This window comes from Triturus cristatus, chromosome 3_2 (assembly GCF_964204655.1).
Source record: "Triturus cristatus chromosome 3_2, aTriCri1.1, whole genome shotgun sequence".
NCBI lineage: Eukaryota > Metazoa > Chordata > Amphibia > Caudata > Salamandridae > Triturus > Triturus cristatus.
In genome coordinates, this window is record NC_140584.1 from 820702349 (window position 1) to 820719955 (window position 17607).

Consider the following 17607-nt stretch of genomic DNA (forward strand, 5'->3'; position numbering starts at 1 on the left):
TCGCATTTCCTGGGGTCTGTCCCATTATAGCTCAGCAAACGGGGCTGAATACAACCCTTTCAGTGCTTGATATTACCTCCTCGTCTGACCTCCCTTAACAGCCAATACCTCATGAGCATAGCTGCCCCCCCACCCTCCCCCCAAGAACTTCCAAGCAAAACTCGTTTAGCCCATTCCTACCCTCCAGGCCACTCCCACATCCTGTGGCATATAACCCATGACCCCCGTAAGCACATCCTGTTATTTTTTCAGCCGAACTAGTCCATGCAAGACTGTCTACGGGGGGGGGTACCTGATGCCTCCTGTCCCGTTTTAGGTAAGTATGAGGCGGTTGGCTTTAGCGTCCGTTGTGTGGGTTAATTTTTGAGTCCCTGCTTTAGCGGGACTACATGTTATTGGCTGGGCTGCCTCTTTGCTGGAAGAGTAGATGGTTGGCCTGCTGCGGCTTCCACCCTTCTGGGTTCGGTCCCTGCTTTAGTGGGAACACCTGGGTGGGGGTGGAGGGGTTATGTATTGTGGTGTGCAGCAAAGGCTGTCTCAGCGCGCTGGGGGCGTGGAAGGGATGGCTTCTCCTCAGAGGAGGAGGGACTATTACGAGAGAAGGCGCAGGTCTCTTGTGAGCGGGATGGCGTTTCTCCTATTTGGGTTTGATTTTTGGAGCCGATTGGCTTGGCGCCGTCGAGACCTCAAACCGGTGAGTTCCTTGCTTTAATTTGGATTTGCAGCCAGTCAATTGAGGCCGGGTCCTGGTAAATGGTGCTTGGGGGCTCGAATTATTGTTTTGTCAATTGACTTAAAAGCGGGGGCCGGGTGTGTTTCAGGCTCGGTTGGGGTCACGACGTGGTTGGCTACAAGACATTGTGCACTACTGTTCATACACTCCCCTCTAAAAGGTTCTTAGTAACAATAATACGTTAGGTATTGCTTTTTGGATTCTTACTTGTGTTTTCCCAGGGTTGCTGGTTGATTCATAGGCTCCAATTTTGATATGCTTCAGAGGCTCTGCCACAGACCCTTAAGGCAAGGGCCTGGTTCGGTCATTGGTTTTTGTTAGGGTTTGGATACCTCTGATTGGCTGAATTATGGGTCGACAACAACAATGTAATGGATGGAGGGTTTAAGGGAACGTTTTTAAGACCACTGCATGGACATATTATGGGTCGGCCTACGTTTTGTCCAAGGGGCTGACCTTCACAGTATTTTGCAACAGGTGCAGGACAATTTAGGGTTCTCTAATCCCCTGGAGGGTGAGGAGTCAGAGGACCTTTTCACCAATTTTCAGAAATGGGTGTCAGAGTGCCTTCCTATTCATAAATCTGTGAGGAATGTGCTGGAAGGGGACTGGAAGGATATTGACAAAAATACCTTTCCCCGGTTTCTGGCTAAAAGGTATCCTTTGCAGGGGTTCTCAGAGGAGTCCCCATCTGTGGTGAAGGTGGATTCCCTGCTGGCGGGACTGGCATCTCAAAGCCTGGTGGTTTCCGAGTAAGCAGTTCCCTCTGATCCTGAGACAAGAGGGTTGAAGGGGCTTTGAAGAGGTCCTTTGCTGCCTCTAATCTGGCGGTACGTTCTGCGGCTTACACTAGCTACTTGGTTCAGACTCTTCTGAAGGACTGTCAGAAAATTTCAGAGCAACTTTTTCAGGATGAGGACCCCTCTGTGTCTTTGACGATAATGCAGCAGTAGTTGCGCTTCCTGGCTGATTTGTCCTTCAATTCTCTTAGTGCTACGGCTGCTGGGGCCTCGGTGGCGGCCAGGAGACAGTTATGGCTTAAACCTTGTAAAGCGGAGGCAGCGCAGAAGGCTGCCCTCCTGAAAATTCCTTTCACGGGCTCTAAACTTTTTGGGGATCAGTTGGAGACCTTGATTAAAAAGACTGCGGAGGACAAAAAGTTGTTGGCTTCGGTTCGCTCTTCACAGAAGGGGAAGTTTGGGGGTTATAAGCGGGCTTTTGGGCAGGCGTTTCAATCTAAAATGGCCACCCAGCCCTTTCGTGGTAGAGGACGTGGCCTGAGGGTCCCTTCCTTCCACAAGACTCTGGGTCAGCATGGAGCCTCCACTTCTTCGGGTCCATCCAAATCATGACTATGTGAGGGGTTAATAAGTGATGCCGGTTGGGGGTCACCTCAAGGCTTTTCTTCAGGTCTGGGAAGAGTTCGTCCGGGATCAATGGGTCCTGCGGATTATCAAGCTGGATTATCAGATCGAATTTGGGGTTCCACCGGCAGATGTGTTCAGGGCTACCTCTGTTCCCAGATTTCAGGACAAATGTCGGGCTCTGTTGGAAGGAGCTCGGGATCTGGTTTCTAAAGGGGCCGTGGAGAGGGTGCCTGTGAGTCAACAGAATTTGGGGGTTTACTTGATCCTGTTTTTGATCCAAAAACCAAATGGGGACTTCCGTCCCATTCTGGATCTAAAGTTGCTGAATTTGTGCAGCCCTCATAGGCCCTTCAAAATGGCATCGCTGCAGATGATTCTGCCCTTCCTGTCTGTGGGGGATTTCCTGGATCTCAGGGACGCCTACTTTCATGTGCCTGTTCATGCGGCTTCCCAGGAGATTTGTATGGTTCTGTGTGGGCGTCTATCATTACCAGTTCCAGATATTGTCATTTGGGCTGTTTGCCTCGCCTAGGGTGTTTACTAAGGTGTTGGCACCCTTGGTGGGGTTGTTGCATGCTCAGGGGATCCAGGCGTTTCCTTACTTGGGTGACTGGTTGATCTCTTCCTCTTCTTTCCTTAAGGCTCAAGTGCATACTCGCGAGGTTTGACGGCTCCTTCAGCAGTTCGGGTAGATTCTGAACTTGAAGAAGTTCCATCTGTGTCCCACTCAGGAACTGCAGTCCATTGAGGGGGGTTCTTCAACACCAAGATGGGGAAGGTTTTCCTGTCAGAACCTCGCAGACTGACTGGTGCGCGAGCTGAGGAAGGTGTTGGAAGCCCAGTCTTCCACGGCTCGACAGTGGTTACGGGTTCAGGGGTTAATGTCTGCTTCAGTAATGATTGTTCCTTGGGCCCGTTTGCACTTGTACCCCCTGGTAAATCATGGTCTGGGGCATTGGAGTCCGGGGTCTCAGAATTACAAACAGTTGAATCCGGGGGAGGGGGTGGATTTTGCCAGGCACTTGTCCTGGTGGCTGGAGGATCGGAACCTCTTGCAGGGCTCTCCCTTTGTGTCCCTGGAGCGGTTGGTGCTGACAACAGATGCCAGCCAGCTGGGTTGGGGGGCGGTGTTTGCCCAGGAGTCTGTCCAGGGGATCTGGTCTGTCCGGGAGGCAGGGATGTCTTCGAATTGGAGGGAGTTGAAGGTGATGCAGTTGTCCTTGACACATTTTATTCCTTGGGTCCTACAGCAGGATGTGCTAGTGCGGTCGGACAACATGGTGATGGTGTGTTATGTCAGCCGCTAGGGGAGAGCGAAACTTGGCTTCCCTCAACTTGTTGGCACAACAGATTTGCCAGTGGGCAGAGTTGCACTTGTTGTCTCAGAGTGTTGCATCTGCTGGGAGTTTTGAACTCTGAGGCGGATAGCCTGAGCAGGTTGTTTCCATCCCTGTCCGACATATACCTGACTCAGGAGGTGTTTGAGGGCCTGATAGGGAGGTTCGGGATCTCGTGGTGGACCGGTTTGCGGCTCCAGGCAATGCCGTGAGGGAGCGGTTTTGCTCTCTGGTTCAGTCGGAGTCAGTTCGGAGAGTGGATGCGCTGTCCTTTTGGTGGGAGGGGGGCTTGATGTATGCCTTTCCTCCGATCGCCTTGATTCCGAGGATCCTACTGAAGGTCAAGTTTGATTGGGCTTCGGTGATCCTGGTGGCCCCTGCTTAGAGCAGGAGACCGGGGTTCCCTCTGTTGTTGAGGTTGGTGGTGGGCCCTTGCCGGTGGTTCCTTGTCCCCAGTCGTATCCTCCTCTGTCCAGGGATTGTCTCGTCCACTTACATCTGGCCGGTTGGCTGTTGAGAGGTTGAACCTCGTGGCTATGGGGTGTCCTCCTGAAGTAGCTCTGTTTATTCAACAGTCCCGGCGCCCTTCGACTCAAGTCATAGCTGTGTCCTCCTTGCGGGCTTAGTGGGCGGCTGTGAGGGCCTTTCGGGGTTCGGCCTGTGAGCCTGTTATTCCTTTGGTGTCCCTGTTATTGCAGAGTTGTTTCCTCAAAAAGCCCATAGTTAAGTCCTTTACACCTGGTTGGGATCTGCCTTTGACCCCAAGGGCTTTGCAGTAGGCTCCCATTGAACCTCTGGAGAGGGTGTCTCTACGTTTTCTGACAATCAAAGTGGTTTTTCTGGAAGCTAATACTTCGGCTCGGATGGTTGAGGAGTTGCTGTGTTCAGAGCCCTTTTTGCGTTTTTTTCATGATCGAGTCGTTCTCTGGCCTGATCCTTCCTTTGTTCCCAAGGTCCCTTCCTCTTTTCACTGCTCGGAAGATCTGGTTCTGCCTGTGTTCTGTCCTGATCCTCTCTCTGAGGAGGAGGTACGGCTGCACTGTTTGGACGTGAAACAGACTCTTTAAGTGTACTTGTTTTGTACTCGGCCTTTTCGTAGGGTTGATTCCCTTTTTGTGATCTTTGGCCTTGCGGGTCAGGTTCTGTAGCCTTCCGGTGCTACTCTCAGTCGGCAGCTGCAGTGGGCTGTGGAGCAGCGTATGAGGCTTGCAGGATGCTGGTGCCTGGGTCGGTGCAAGGGCGTTCGACTCGGGGGAGGCTGCTTCTTGGGCTTGTTTTCACTGGGCTTCTATGGCTGAGATCTGCAAGGCTGCTACTTGCAGTGCTGCTCACACCTTTTTGTCCCATTATTGTTTGGTGGTGGGTGGGACTGGATCTGCTGTGTTTGGGGATGCGGTGTGTGCTGTTCAGGTGGTGTGACTTCCCGCTTGTGCTAATAAATTCTGTTTTCTGCTATATGGTGAAGCCGATTCTTGCTATGGTATCTGCTCATGAGGTATTGACTGTGACGGGGAGGTCTGACAAGGAGGTAATGACCGGTTACATACCGGTAATATTCATTACTCCGAGTTATAGACCTCCCAGTCACAGTCCTGGTTCCAATCCCTTCCTCCCCGTTCGGCTTCTTGTGCTTGGATGTACAGGATGTGCTTACGGGGTAATGGGTTAAATGCCACAGGATGGGGGAGTGGCCTGGAGAGTAGGGATGGGCTAAACGAGTTTTGCTTGGAAGTTCTGGGGGGGAGGAGCTATGCTCATGAGGTATTGACTGTGACGAGGGAGGTCTACGACACGGAGTAATGAATATTACCGGTAAGTAACCGGTCATTCACTGGTAGAGATAGCGAGAAGTCACAGGCTTCTCTGAGAGCTAGTAGGAAGGTGCTCGAGCTCAGTGCTTAAACCCACATCAGGATAATAAAGAATTGTCCAAAACAGTGCTTTACTTTCAAGAACATAAGAAGAAAAGTAATTGAATTCAAATTAGAACTAGATACTACTCATAGGAATATACACATAGCAGTTTAGTGTCCTGGGCCTGGAGTACGCCTGGAGTACGTCGGCCCCCCTACTCACTATAAATCTTTCCATCACCATAGTCCAGGTGGATCCCTCCCTTGGGCAACATTTACAGGAATAGCTTCAGTTGCAGATTACCCCAAACCTAAAAAAAAAAAAAATAGCGCTCCTATTTACTTTCATCAATAGTTTTCCCACAAACCAGTTTTTGAGTCACTGCATCTCAGCAGCTGCCCTGCTTCTCTCAGGCTCAGCAACTCCCCTTTTCTGATGCTGATTGTGAGTCTGCAGTTTCTTTCAGCCTGCTCCATAGTGGGCTGCGCCGGGATGTCAACTGCTGTTCAGGGAAGTGCTTGTTTGCAGGTTGTCCATTGGTGTACAGTGCAGCCCTGTGAATGCTAGTCACGTCCAGATCAGAGTGGCAATGCGCAAGCTGAGCTCTCGTAGCAAGTAAGGCATCAAGTAGGTCTCCGCAGCTAGATTGAAGGCTAAGGCAATGCCTCGGTCTCAGGCTGAGCTATGGCTCTGGTCATACTGCAGTTTCAAAAGTTGGACACAGCAAATCAGGTTCCGCAGCAGTTTCACACTACGGGTGTAGCATATCTGGGCACATTGCGCCTTGAAAATTAGGTCTCAGTAACTTCTACAATTACTTCTTGCTCCAGTGACAGCAGCCAGGGTCCCGCCACAACTTCACACTCTAGGCAGAACGGCTCAAGACATGCTGCATCCTCATGTATCAGCACAACAGCTCAGGACATGCCCCACTTTATGATTCCTAATTGGAAATGCGGGTAGAGTCTGGGGACTGCCGTCACAAGGGTACACGGATCACTCTCCATAGACCTTTGCTACTGCACAACCACTGCACCGGGTTTATGCTGCACCTCGCTTCTCTCTGACAGTCGCTCCTCCTGCAGGGATGGCAGGCTTCGTTCCTCTCTTAGCAGGCAGGCTACTTTTTAGGTGCTCCAGGAAAGGTGATCAGCTTTTGGAGTAAAATATAGACTAGGACAATGTTTCCTCACCCCTGGGAAGCTAGTTGTTAGGTAGACATTTGCTATAACTGTACAACAGTCCTCAGAGTACTCTGCAGAACACTCGGTGTAACTCAGGTCATAGAGAACTTGAAATAGAACAAAAAGTGGATCGCTGGTCTCACTTTTACATAGCCAAAGCAGATAAGAGAGATGGAGCTACTGTCTACTCACAGCAGGACTGTCTCCAGCCTGGAGCATCCACAATTGAGGCACAAAGATGTAAGCTTTCTGCAACTGGCTGTTATTAGCCACACTGAAGAATAACCATGGAAAGACAAAAAGGTTAGTCTCACCTATGGGGTCCTGTTCACATTGCAGTGCCACCTTTCACTGCAACCATCTACCAAAAATCAGTGGTCAGCAGTTTATCTCAGTAAAAGGCCTAATCAAATTTCAAAGGAACCTTATGTACTCTCTCCCCACTTTAGTGTCTAGATGTCCACCCTCCAGCATCATCAATGTGAGCAATACACTTCCACTGTATGTGGAAACAACTTCCCCTCCATCTTGTGCACAAGTCTGGGCTGGGGTCCTCCAAAATGGATCCCAGAAACCTCCATTGCTCTGGTTCACTCATATATGCATACATGTACTACGCTCACATACACAAACATGAACAATATACACTTGTAATGGTAACTCTAGGATATGGGTTAGCACATAGAAGTGGAACGTTACATGAGCGGGCCAGTAGGCCTCCACTCCAATGACACAGATAAAAAAAAAAAGTCTGGGGATAACTTTTGATTCTCAAAACAAAGTATGCTATCACCACTACTCCACGTTCTAAACCCATGACCTGCACCGTAGTCCTTCGTCTATACGAGTGCATGCCAGGTGTACTTCTCCAGGCCATGGAACAAGTCCAGGAACTCACGCATGTCAAGAGACAGGCCAAGGTCTCCAACTACACAATGGATTAGTGTGAGTTTAGGGTCCTAATCAAAAACCTGGACACCAGATACATGCAGTGAGACACTGGGCAGGAGAACACGACAGTACACCAAGCAGGAAACATTTCCATTCGAATCATTATTAATTTATTTAGGAATTTGTTCATAGTTACATAAACATTTCAATCAGAAAGGCTGTACATTAGAATATAGATGGTACATAGGCTACATTTTGGTGGATGCAACATTTATTTCCTAGGACTGGAGCCTTTAGCAGAATCTAGTGGAAGAAACATGGCTATCAGTGTACAATATCAGTGAGAGGGAACAGTCACAGAAGATTTTCTTAATAATCGGTTTTATACATTAGATCACTGGTGTTGGGACATAGGCCATTCTACCACAGACTGGGTGATGTGTCACGTAACTAAATGAATGAAGGGTTCTAGACTAGTCGACTATTCTAGTTTTCTTAAAACTGCGTGTGGCAAGATGTTTTCAGAAGTACTAGACTTAAAGGTAATACCAAAGTTGTTTGAGTCTTTCCACAAGATGTTTGGCCCCACTTTCATATATTACAATTGCTAGTTGGGTCAAGCGGGTTAAACAGGAGACGGAGAAAGATAAATTTAGGTTTGGGACACATTCTACCAGCGTAGAAATAGCCGTGAAGGCATTCATGGTGGAATCCAGGTTAGAAAATATCCTTAAGTCTGTCAGATGTTGGCAATTACATTCCCGCCTGCTACTCAAACACATCCAGTAAAAACTACTTGTGGTTGAATTGGGTAATAAGGCTCCTAGAATTACAAAAAAACTTTGTATAAGTCCATATATGATGGAGGTCTCTCATTCCCTCATTTAGCAAATTACATTTAAGCTACACAACTGAGGACCATTTTAGATTTGAAACATCTGATTTTTGGTAAGTATCCTATTTTACGTCAACAAAGCAAACAAATTATCCCTATTTTCTAAAATTTACTTTAATTCACCTGCAAGGACATTTCGAGAGGTAAAGGTCACACATCATGTTACAAACACCAATACTGTAAAATGATACCTGCAAAATACATCTTAACACAGACTCTCAGACTCGCCGCCTCTGCAACACCCATCATGGCAAAATGAATGTTTTACTAAATATAGCCATTTCTGAGATTCCAAACAAGGGCGCAGACTATTTTACACTAGCGGATGTCCAGGACATTGCATAAAAGGGCTTATGTTAAAGTAATAGTACTTCAGCCTGAGTCTGAGAACAATTGCAACTATAATTCTCTTCTCATATCTCATGTTGCAAGTGTGTATTTTGGTATGAATGTGGTATTTGTATAAAATGAAGATAGCCAAAAGAAAGTAATAGGCAGTACAGGGTGTAAGGTAAAAATACATGCAATGAGGATTAGCTAGATTTTTAGAGGTGAAATGGACATGCACTTCCTAGAGATGTAGTGTTCTTTAAAGAGATGTATCTTCCTAAATTGGAAAATGTGCTGGTGGCAGTTCAGGGATATGGGAGTTTGTTCCATATCCTGCGTGCATCCTTCCTACGAAGACTATCAAATGTGTGACATTACATGAGGAGCGCGGGTTTCACGTACGTTTGGTGCTGGCACCTGCTGCTGTCTTACCACTGGTGTTGGCAGCTTCTGTTGCTTTTCCCTAGGCTGGAGCTCACGTTTTGTCCACATTTTCGCATCTGTGTGGCTCTCTTGCTGTGGTACACCTACAGAGAAAAGCAGAAAAGGATACATTCACAGATCAACATAGATGACGATTTAGCATCTTGCACTTTAACTGTATACTTAGTATCGAACGTTAGGACCGAGTAGCTACAGAAGAAAAAAGTAGCTAAATACTTTCAAACCCAGGAACCTCATTATATCATACATCTGTATTACTTGTGAGAACAAAAAGTTAAGCATCGATGAAAGTTCATTTAACATGCCCCCAAGAACTCATAGTAGATGAGTCATATCAACACTATTTTCATCTAGCACAATTAACTAAGAAAGCTATTATTACTGGAGGTAAACACCATGTGTGGCAAAAAAAAGAACGGGTGAAGAAGGAATTTGGAAGTGAAGAAGAGTTGGAAAACCTAGAAAGGATTCCACTGGATTACAGGTGAAGGTCTAGGGATACTAAAAATGTGTGCCTGGAGGGGTTAAAAACCTACCAAGGTACGCCCCCGTCCTGTCAGACTACTCAGAAGTAGGACACAGGTGGGTAAACGTGGAGTCCGTTTCCGTCAGTTTGATTTAGCACTCTCTTGGGATCGGTGGACTGGCTATAGGAGTAGGGTAAGACATAGAATGGATTCTTAGTGACCAGCTCACTACTTCCCATATTGAGGAATGTCTCAATTATTATAATTATAATCATGTTTTCCTCTTCTACGTGTCCTCTTTTTTTAGATTACAAATGTTAATCATTTAGGTACAAGTGTCAAAAAAAGAATATATGTTTGTTAAATATGTTTTCATTGCGTCGTGATATTAAATCCGCCCTAATATATTCCCAGTATTTAATCTGAATTGTATTCTCTGTTCTGAAATAATTATTATTGAGTTTTGAACCAAGCTTCATCATTGCTTATTCTGAAAGATGTTACAATGACCAGATAAATGTTATATAAGTTAGAAATAAAGTCTGAAGGGCTGGAGAGGGCCGTCATGTCAGATGACTGAGACGAGACAGGTCACACAAAATTACTTCAGCTACATCTGCTGAAGGCTAACGGGGCACACTCAGCCTTCACTCGCTGAGCTCCTCCGCCTGCCTTCCCACGCGAACCAGAATACCAGACCGTGCTATTATACTGAACAGCAACTTCATAGTTTGAAGCAGGTATAAAAGCATGAGCCATCTGTAAACTTAAAATTACGCTCTTTCTTTTGGTGTCAAATTTAGATTAGCAAGCCAATGATATGAGGGTAGGATATTTATAACATTACAAAGCCAATATTGATGTAATGCTTTCTGCTGCTCACATTATTTGCAAAATTGCAGCTAGTGCAGTTTATTTTCCTAATAGTTATTACACATACCGTGTGTACTAGGATAGGAATTTGATCGTCAAATATATCCATTGCTTACTATTGTTCGCAAGTGTGCCTTTCTACCATGGAAGAAGGTCTAGGTTCCACTAGTCATCCCTGTGATATTTCACAGAATTGACTGTTACCTGAAAAGTATCTCAATCAAGTACTGCTCAATGGGCTGTATGGTGACTGATGTAGTCCTTCAAGCCAGATGGCCAGAAACCCCATTTTCAGGGCTGTGTTCTGGAAAGATCCAGAAAATGTTCACAATCAAATGTTGGTGTCTCCCACCTTCTCATCACGATCTGGTGTTGGCGATAATTAACGATTAAATACTGTTGTGTGTTTAGCGCCCCGCATTCAGACGCACCTGCTGATATTAGAATATTCTGTGTAAAGTACCAACACCTCTCCTTGCAGCTAGGTTCACACAATCTCAAATACCCAATATAAAATACCAACAGCCTTTGGGTGTGCGAGTTATGGCTTGCATGCCAGCTGTGCAAGTTACAGATTGTGGAGATAACCATGTGGGAGCCTAACCCCAATAATCACCTGAACCCCGATATTTTGAACACCTCGATTTTTATCTAATCAATTCGGCTCCAATATCTTTAGCTGATCTAGTGGTTGGCGACACCACTCCTTATGAAAATACACACTTTAGTAGAATTAAATAGTATAAATATGCCAGCATTAATAACTGATTTCTCGATCAAAAATAGGGACCAAATTACTTAATTACAAAATTTGTAATAAATGGAGTTACAAAGAAAAATGCATGAATCTCAATGAAGGCCCAAATACAAAAATACAAAGTCATAAAACCTAGCCCTAATTAGACAAGTCTAGGAAAAAACCCGAGCCAAACCCAAAGAGTACTGAGCATCCCCATAAAAGAATTCTAAGACACATGGACAGAGTCTCAGAAGGAAAATCGAAAGTCCCACCAGCAGCAGCTAATGTAACAACATTCCTTGAAACCACTGTAAAAAAAATGAACGCTGCACGATTACAAAATCCAAGAGTTTTCACACACAATTCATGCAAGCTATTAAAAGATTCAGCAAATTCAGCATGATATGATCATGATTAGGGTTGCATTAGCAAACCAGAAACAGCAATGTAATATTTTAACTCTTTAGTACTAACCCATTTCTTAAGGTAAAGGAAATCTTCTCCACCTACTCCCTCAGCAACTGCACTCCAGAGATGTTCAACATAAAATTAAACCTTTCTTAAACAATGGCTCATAGAATTAGCACAGCTACAACGGAACTTCCAGTGGAAGTCCTTCAAAATGATACCTTTGATACATGAAGGAAGACACAATACACACTTTCTAACAGTTTCTATCTATCTAATATGTTTGAATCTTTGACATCTGGGGCATCTATTCTTTTGAAACTAGAGAGAGACCTGGAAGATTGCATTTTCTGCCACACCGTCGCTCTACTATGTGTCTTGTTAAATACACATAAAAAAGAGAAACTATGCATTTGATAAAGCATTTTATAGAGTTAGTTGGGGTTTTCTTGGCTAGTTGTTGCACGATCAGGGATTCATCTTGACACTTCAAAACATGGCCATGGCTAGATATGCCAGCCCCACTACTTTTATATTGTTGAATGACAGGAACTCGCCAAGAACTAGGTAGAGCACAGAACTTGACAGTGATACCGATGTACCCACTGGTATTCATGATGCATCTAAAAGAACTAGCTCAGAAAATATGAGAATGAAAATAAGTATTCCTGGATTCAAACTCATATTGTTTGCTATTGACATATTAGTTTCTGTAAGTTGTCAGAAGGATTCTCACAAATGTATTTGGTAGTTTGTGAGGGTAAGCTAGATCAAGTACTCTCAGTTTTCTATCTTCTCACAAATGTACTTGTTCACAATGATTCTTATCTACTCACTTCTAAGTGTTTCTGGTGATCATAAATGAACTGATGTTAGGGTCTTCTAGCGTCAGGGGAAACATTGTCCCAAGCAAAATACTCATAAGACAGGTAAGTGTGAAAACACTTGGGAAGCTTTGCTTCTTTCCTTACTTAGGTTTCTCTTTATCTTTCTTGGTGTTGGTCTTCTGGCTTTTCCATTTAATTCTCAACCCCTTACTGCCGAGTTATGTGGTTGTGAACTTCGGAAATCACTTCCTATATTCCTCTTTTCCTTGTGAGACTCTCCTTTCATAAATTAGGCTTCCAATTACCTATGTCTCTAGAGACTGGATGTCTCTTAAGAGTAAGAAAATGCAGGGAATTTGGGGTGTGTTGAGCATTTTTCCATTCCTTCTGCGTCTCCTAGTAGTTTTTTTTAGTACTCCTTCGTACCCAACCTTCTTTCCCCAGTGAGTAACTGAACAGAAGAAAATCTTAGCATACAAGAATAAAAATTTATAATAATTAAAAAAAAAGCTCCCTATTAAGATGCACAGTCTATCCTCGGACATGTAGGGCTAACCAGCATTCTCCTGACCAGGGAACCACGAGTCACTGGCACTGATCCAATTCTCTTTGTCGTTCTCTTTGTCCCTTTCTTTTTCCACCCAGAGTACAATTCCTACATCAGCTTTCTACAATTGGCGGTCCTTCTACTCATTCGGCAAAGGCTTTCCTTGTTTTAGGCAACCGGTCGGTCTTTCATAGGTCCTCTGACCTGTGTGCTTCACTTCACTTCCCGCTCTTCCACCCACATGAAGTTCAGTTTCCTTTTGCTACGTCAGCTTCTGCACACTGCACTTTAGCCTGGCTTGCTCCGACCTCCCTTTAGCCCATTTACTCTCTCCACAGCCTACATCCTCATACTCCCTGCCGGGATGTTATACCTACTCCCCCTCTAGTACAGTGATGTGCTCTGAGGCCAGCAAATCACTATTATTGCAGGGAAGCTCTCCACAGTTTCAGTATCAAGTTATACTAGATCCTTGCCCCTTAGCTTAAGGATCTCCTGTGCAGTATCAGTCAAAGTTAGTTTGTACGAATCAGAAGCTTCAAGTATCAACATTCCTAGGAAAGATATGGATTGGTTTCTGGTTCATTCTCCAACTCACGTGGTTAGATAGTCCTAATTTGACATGGTTCTGCCACACGGCATACCTTAAGTACATTTCCAAGTGGACAAAAGCAGAAACTTAGATCATACCGTAGTAGGAGTGCCCCCTATGGTAGATGCTCTGGTTCAGCTACAAAGATAGTCCTGCACATATGTTACACTCTACTATTATGTGCACAGTGTTGAAGGCAGGACCAGGTAGAGGTTACGATGGGTCTCCCCTCCTTTCTTTCGCCATATACACAGATCCTGGGTAATCAGGTCTTAAATCCTTGGTTTAAATGAAGAAGCTTTATGAAGTACTAAGATCAGAGACTTGTATGAGAAGGGGGGGGGGGGGTCAATCAATCGTTTCAAGCCACTTAAGCAGGATTTTGACTTTGGCAAATGAGGAAGGTACAGCAATGCAGGTCCAGCATTGGGTATGGGAACATGCAAGGAGAGCAGCAGCTAGGAGACCCATTACTGTATCTGAAAACTCATACAAAGGGTGGATGATGAACACTACACTTCTAGAATATAGAGATTGCTACAGAAAGGAAGGTACAAAAGGGGCCTATTTTGAGCAAGTGGGAGGAGGAACTGGTAGATGACTCTCTCTGGTGAACAATGTTAGGTGAAATGAAGAATTCAAGGAAGGGAATTGTTCACACTCGGGGACTAGAATCGGTTAGTAAGATGGCATCTGTATGTGTTTCCATTGAATGCTACCGATGTTAGTAAATCAGAGATATGTTGGAGAGGATGTGGGGCAATGGGAACATTTGGGCATGTGCTATGGAACACTGTCAAGATAAAGGACTTTTGGAATGGAGTGATGGGTATGATGAAGGACGCCACCAAGATACCAATACGACAGACGTAGGTGGCCATCTCCCAGGGTGGTTACCCAAGGGTTACTGAGGACCCTGCAAGGCAGCTGCTACATTGTTCAATGTAATGTTACTAGCAGCTAAGAGGGCTGTTTTGGAGACGTAGGGGACTGCACTGGAACATCATCTTTACTACTGGTACATTTTGGGTATAGAAAAATTAATCCACATCAGAAATACAAAATGTTTGCAATTATAATCCCCTTTTTTTTTAATACTGTACAGAGATTACATGCCTGAGAATGTTAAGAGTATTACAAATCCATCCTATATGATCCTAATTTGGGTGCCATTTTGTCGACCTTATTATATACACTGCTACTATGTTCCACTAATTGGCTGTTCTCTTGGATTTAGATGGGTGTACTACCAGGGGAGAATTGGTTTTGAAAATGCTGACAAAAGATGTATTAAAGCTTAAAAAGAGGATACCTTTTTTCCTTGTCTCTTCAAAACACGTAATTTTGTTAAGTAGGTCAATTCGCTGAATAGACTTCATCTGATCTTTCAGCTCCTTGAAATCGCCTTCAGCCAGAAGTCCAGTCCTTTCCATTTCAAGAATTAGCTCCAGCATTATCTGCAGGAAAAAATGTTGCAGCAAATGTAAAAGACATTAGGGATGGACTCAAAATCAAACTTTGATAATACAGACTTGCATTTTGATTTTTAAAGATCGACTAATCGTAATGTGTTTTTGCTCCGCTTGCACTTATTTTTCTACTCACTCACAATGATGTACACCAACTCCCCTACTTTGGCCTTGGAGCCGATTGATATGTTGGCTAATATTACCGACAAGTATTGTCCAACTAAGGTCCTGGACCACTTGGGCTTCACTATATTGATATCTAAATTGGCCATCAATAAATGAGTCTATTTTGGTTTTGACAGTTTACACTTAGACCATCTAGGGATGGTACTTGACCAAAGTCAAAGCTGTCTTCATGAATTCTGATCAGCACTTACCTCAATAATATGTTGACACTGGAGTCCAATATTCTTCTCTTTATGAAACTGGTCAGTGTTTTAATTACCAGTAACATACTGAGACATATTATGATAGATATATATATATATATATATATCGCTCAGACCTGAAAGTAATAGAAACACTGCTCCTCAATATCGTTTAATTTAAAATGTCGATATGACGTGGACCCATTTAGGTTAAATGGTTATTATTCCCTCTAATGAAATGTACTGACATGCTAGACGTAACAATGCACTCGTGTCTTTAGACAATCGGTTTTACACTAAATATGAAAGTATTTGTTATGAATTCCTTTACCTCTCATGCTTCCATCTTTTTATGTTGCATACACTATATCTGTGAGTAGGCCATCCATGTCTATGAACTGGGCTTATTCAAAGGTAAGTTTATTATCTCCAAGGTTTGTGGAACTTGCAATTGCCATTGAGAAAGGCAGAATGCCGTAACACATTATACAGTCACAATAAAGGGGTAAGCAGAATTTTGTAGTGCCAGCATTTTCTCTTTAATTCAAGGAACTATGGCCCCACCAGTTTGATCTGTGGACCATGCGTGGCCCTCTACCCTAAAATTCACTTCTAGAGACTACACTGAACATATCTGTACTTCCCTTTTTAGGTCTCGGCTGCGAAAGGCTGCGCTTGCGCAGTCTCGCTCCGAGATTTAATGAGTTCGAGTGACTTTGAGAAGAGGGGCTTGCACCCGCCCCTCTTCTCTCCTGTTCTCCATTGGCTGGCCTCTTAAATGCTGGCCAGCCACTGGAGAAGAGGTCCAGTCACTCCGTTGAAGCCCCGTCCTTTTCGGATCGGGGGGCGTGTTTTTTAAAGAAAGTCTCATTCTCTCCTCCAGCCAATGGCTGGAGGAGAGAAAAGACAAACACGCCCCCGAATCCGAAAATGCCACTGCCTTTCTTCGAGGCATTTCTTCTTGACCTCGGAGAAAGGCAGTGGTGTGCCTTTTGCTCTGCCTTGTTTCTTTTTCTTCAGACCTGTCTGCACACCCTGCGCTCGCCGAGGACTGCGCCCCCACCCTCCGCACTGATCACCCTTCTCCATCACCCTCCCCCCCGGCACACATCGACTTCCTCCTGTCTGCCACCGGAAAGCTAAGGGTCTGCTCAGCTCCTGTTCGTGGACACCTAGCGCCGTACTCTGCTGCGCCAATGCCGACTCCCGGGAGCAGCCAGGGTGCCCAGGACATGGCTCTGGGAGCCGGGATAACCCCTTGCATGGAACTGGGGGCAGCTGTGTGGTGACAGACAAGCGCACGCCGCCTTTCCACGGTCCACCCCGGGCGACTGGTACCGCCTCATACCCTCGGATATTCGGACCCCGGAGACCCACAACCTGCACCCCGATGAACCAGTGACGGATTGTCCCCTGCTTCGACTCGCCGTGGATTGGGTTTTGATTTGCGCTTTCCTGTGGCTCCGTTTGCAGTCCCTGCATCTCTTCTCCCCTGCCTCCCGGATCTAATCTAGCGGACCACGGAGACCGTATACAAGGAATGTGGGGCCCTGGGGGGTCTCTTTCAGGCCATCATCAACGACATGAAGGTAAGAGCCGAGGGGCTTCGCTCGTGACCTGCAAACCACACTCTATACAGCGTGCACCACGCTCAGAACTGCTTCTTGGCGCTTTAATCCCCCCACCCCCATTTAATCTGCCAGGCGTTATAAAGCCCTCCCGAGCCCTAGTCCCCTTTAATCTGCCAGGACGGGGAGGTGTGAGCTGCTCTGTGGCATTATTCCGCATTGCCTGGTGTGGCACGTTTGCCTGCAACTGCGAGTGTGTTTGTTTTTGGGAGCACTGCGTCCGTCTGGCGGCCTGTCATGTCCGTGCAGTGCGTGCTAGCAGGGCGCTGCACACAGACGTGGCTTTCGTTGCATCTGCTGCAGACATGCCCCTTCAGCACCCCACTAATCATCCTACATGTTCACTGGAATAGGTTGTTCTCCACGAATGGCAATTCAGGTGCATTTTTGCTGAAATTCTGCCCTGCGAAAGTACAAACATGTGGAAATTACACTAGAAAGACGCGAAACCTCTTAAAGTTTTAGTTTTTTTTATTGTGGCATTATATACAGTATGAGTCACGGCTGCTGCAGGACACATGCGAACTACACACTCGAAAGATACGTCTCCCCTTGTCCCAGTAGCGCCTATAAATTGCATATTGGCCATGAAGGGCTTTCCTGGGTGGAATGTATGCTTTCATTAAAGCGCTACAAGCCACAAGCATGCATGGC

At 45.5% G+C, this 17607-nt stretch overlaps 1 protein-coding gene across 11 annotated transcripts in view; it reads right to left on the minus strand.

Annotated features, from left to right (window-relative positions):
- LOC146858220 (caspase-8-like) overlaps nt 1-17607 on the minus strand; it is a 218830-nt gene that overhangs the window by 31150 nt on the left and 170073 nt on the right. For 7 of the 11 annotated variants that reach the window (XM_085648996.1, XM_085648997.1, XM_085648999.1 and 4 more), the window contains 2 exons: nt 14801-14945; nt 8994-9118 (listed from right to left, as the gene is read on the minus strand). In XM_085648996.1, coding sequence (XP_085505122.1) covers nt 8994-9118; nt 14801-14945 — 270 coding nt within the window. The remainder of the gene's footprint in view (nt 1-8993; nt 9119-14800; nt 14946-17607) is intronic. The other 4 variants (XM_085649001.1, XM_085649002.1, XM_085649000.1 and 1 more) reach the window with 1 other exon arrangement.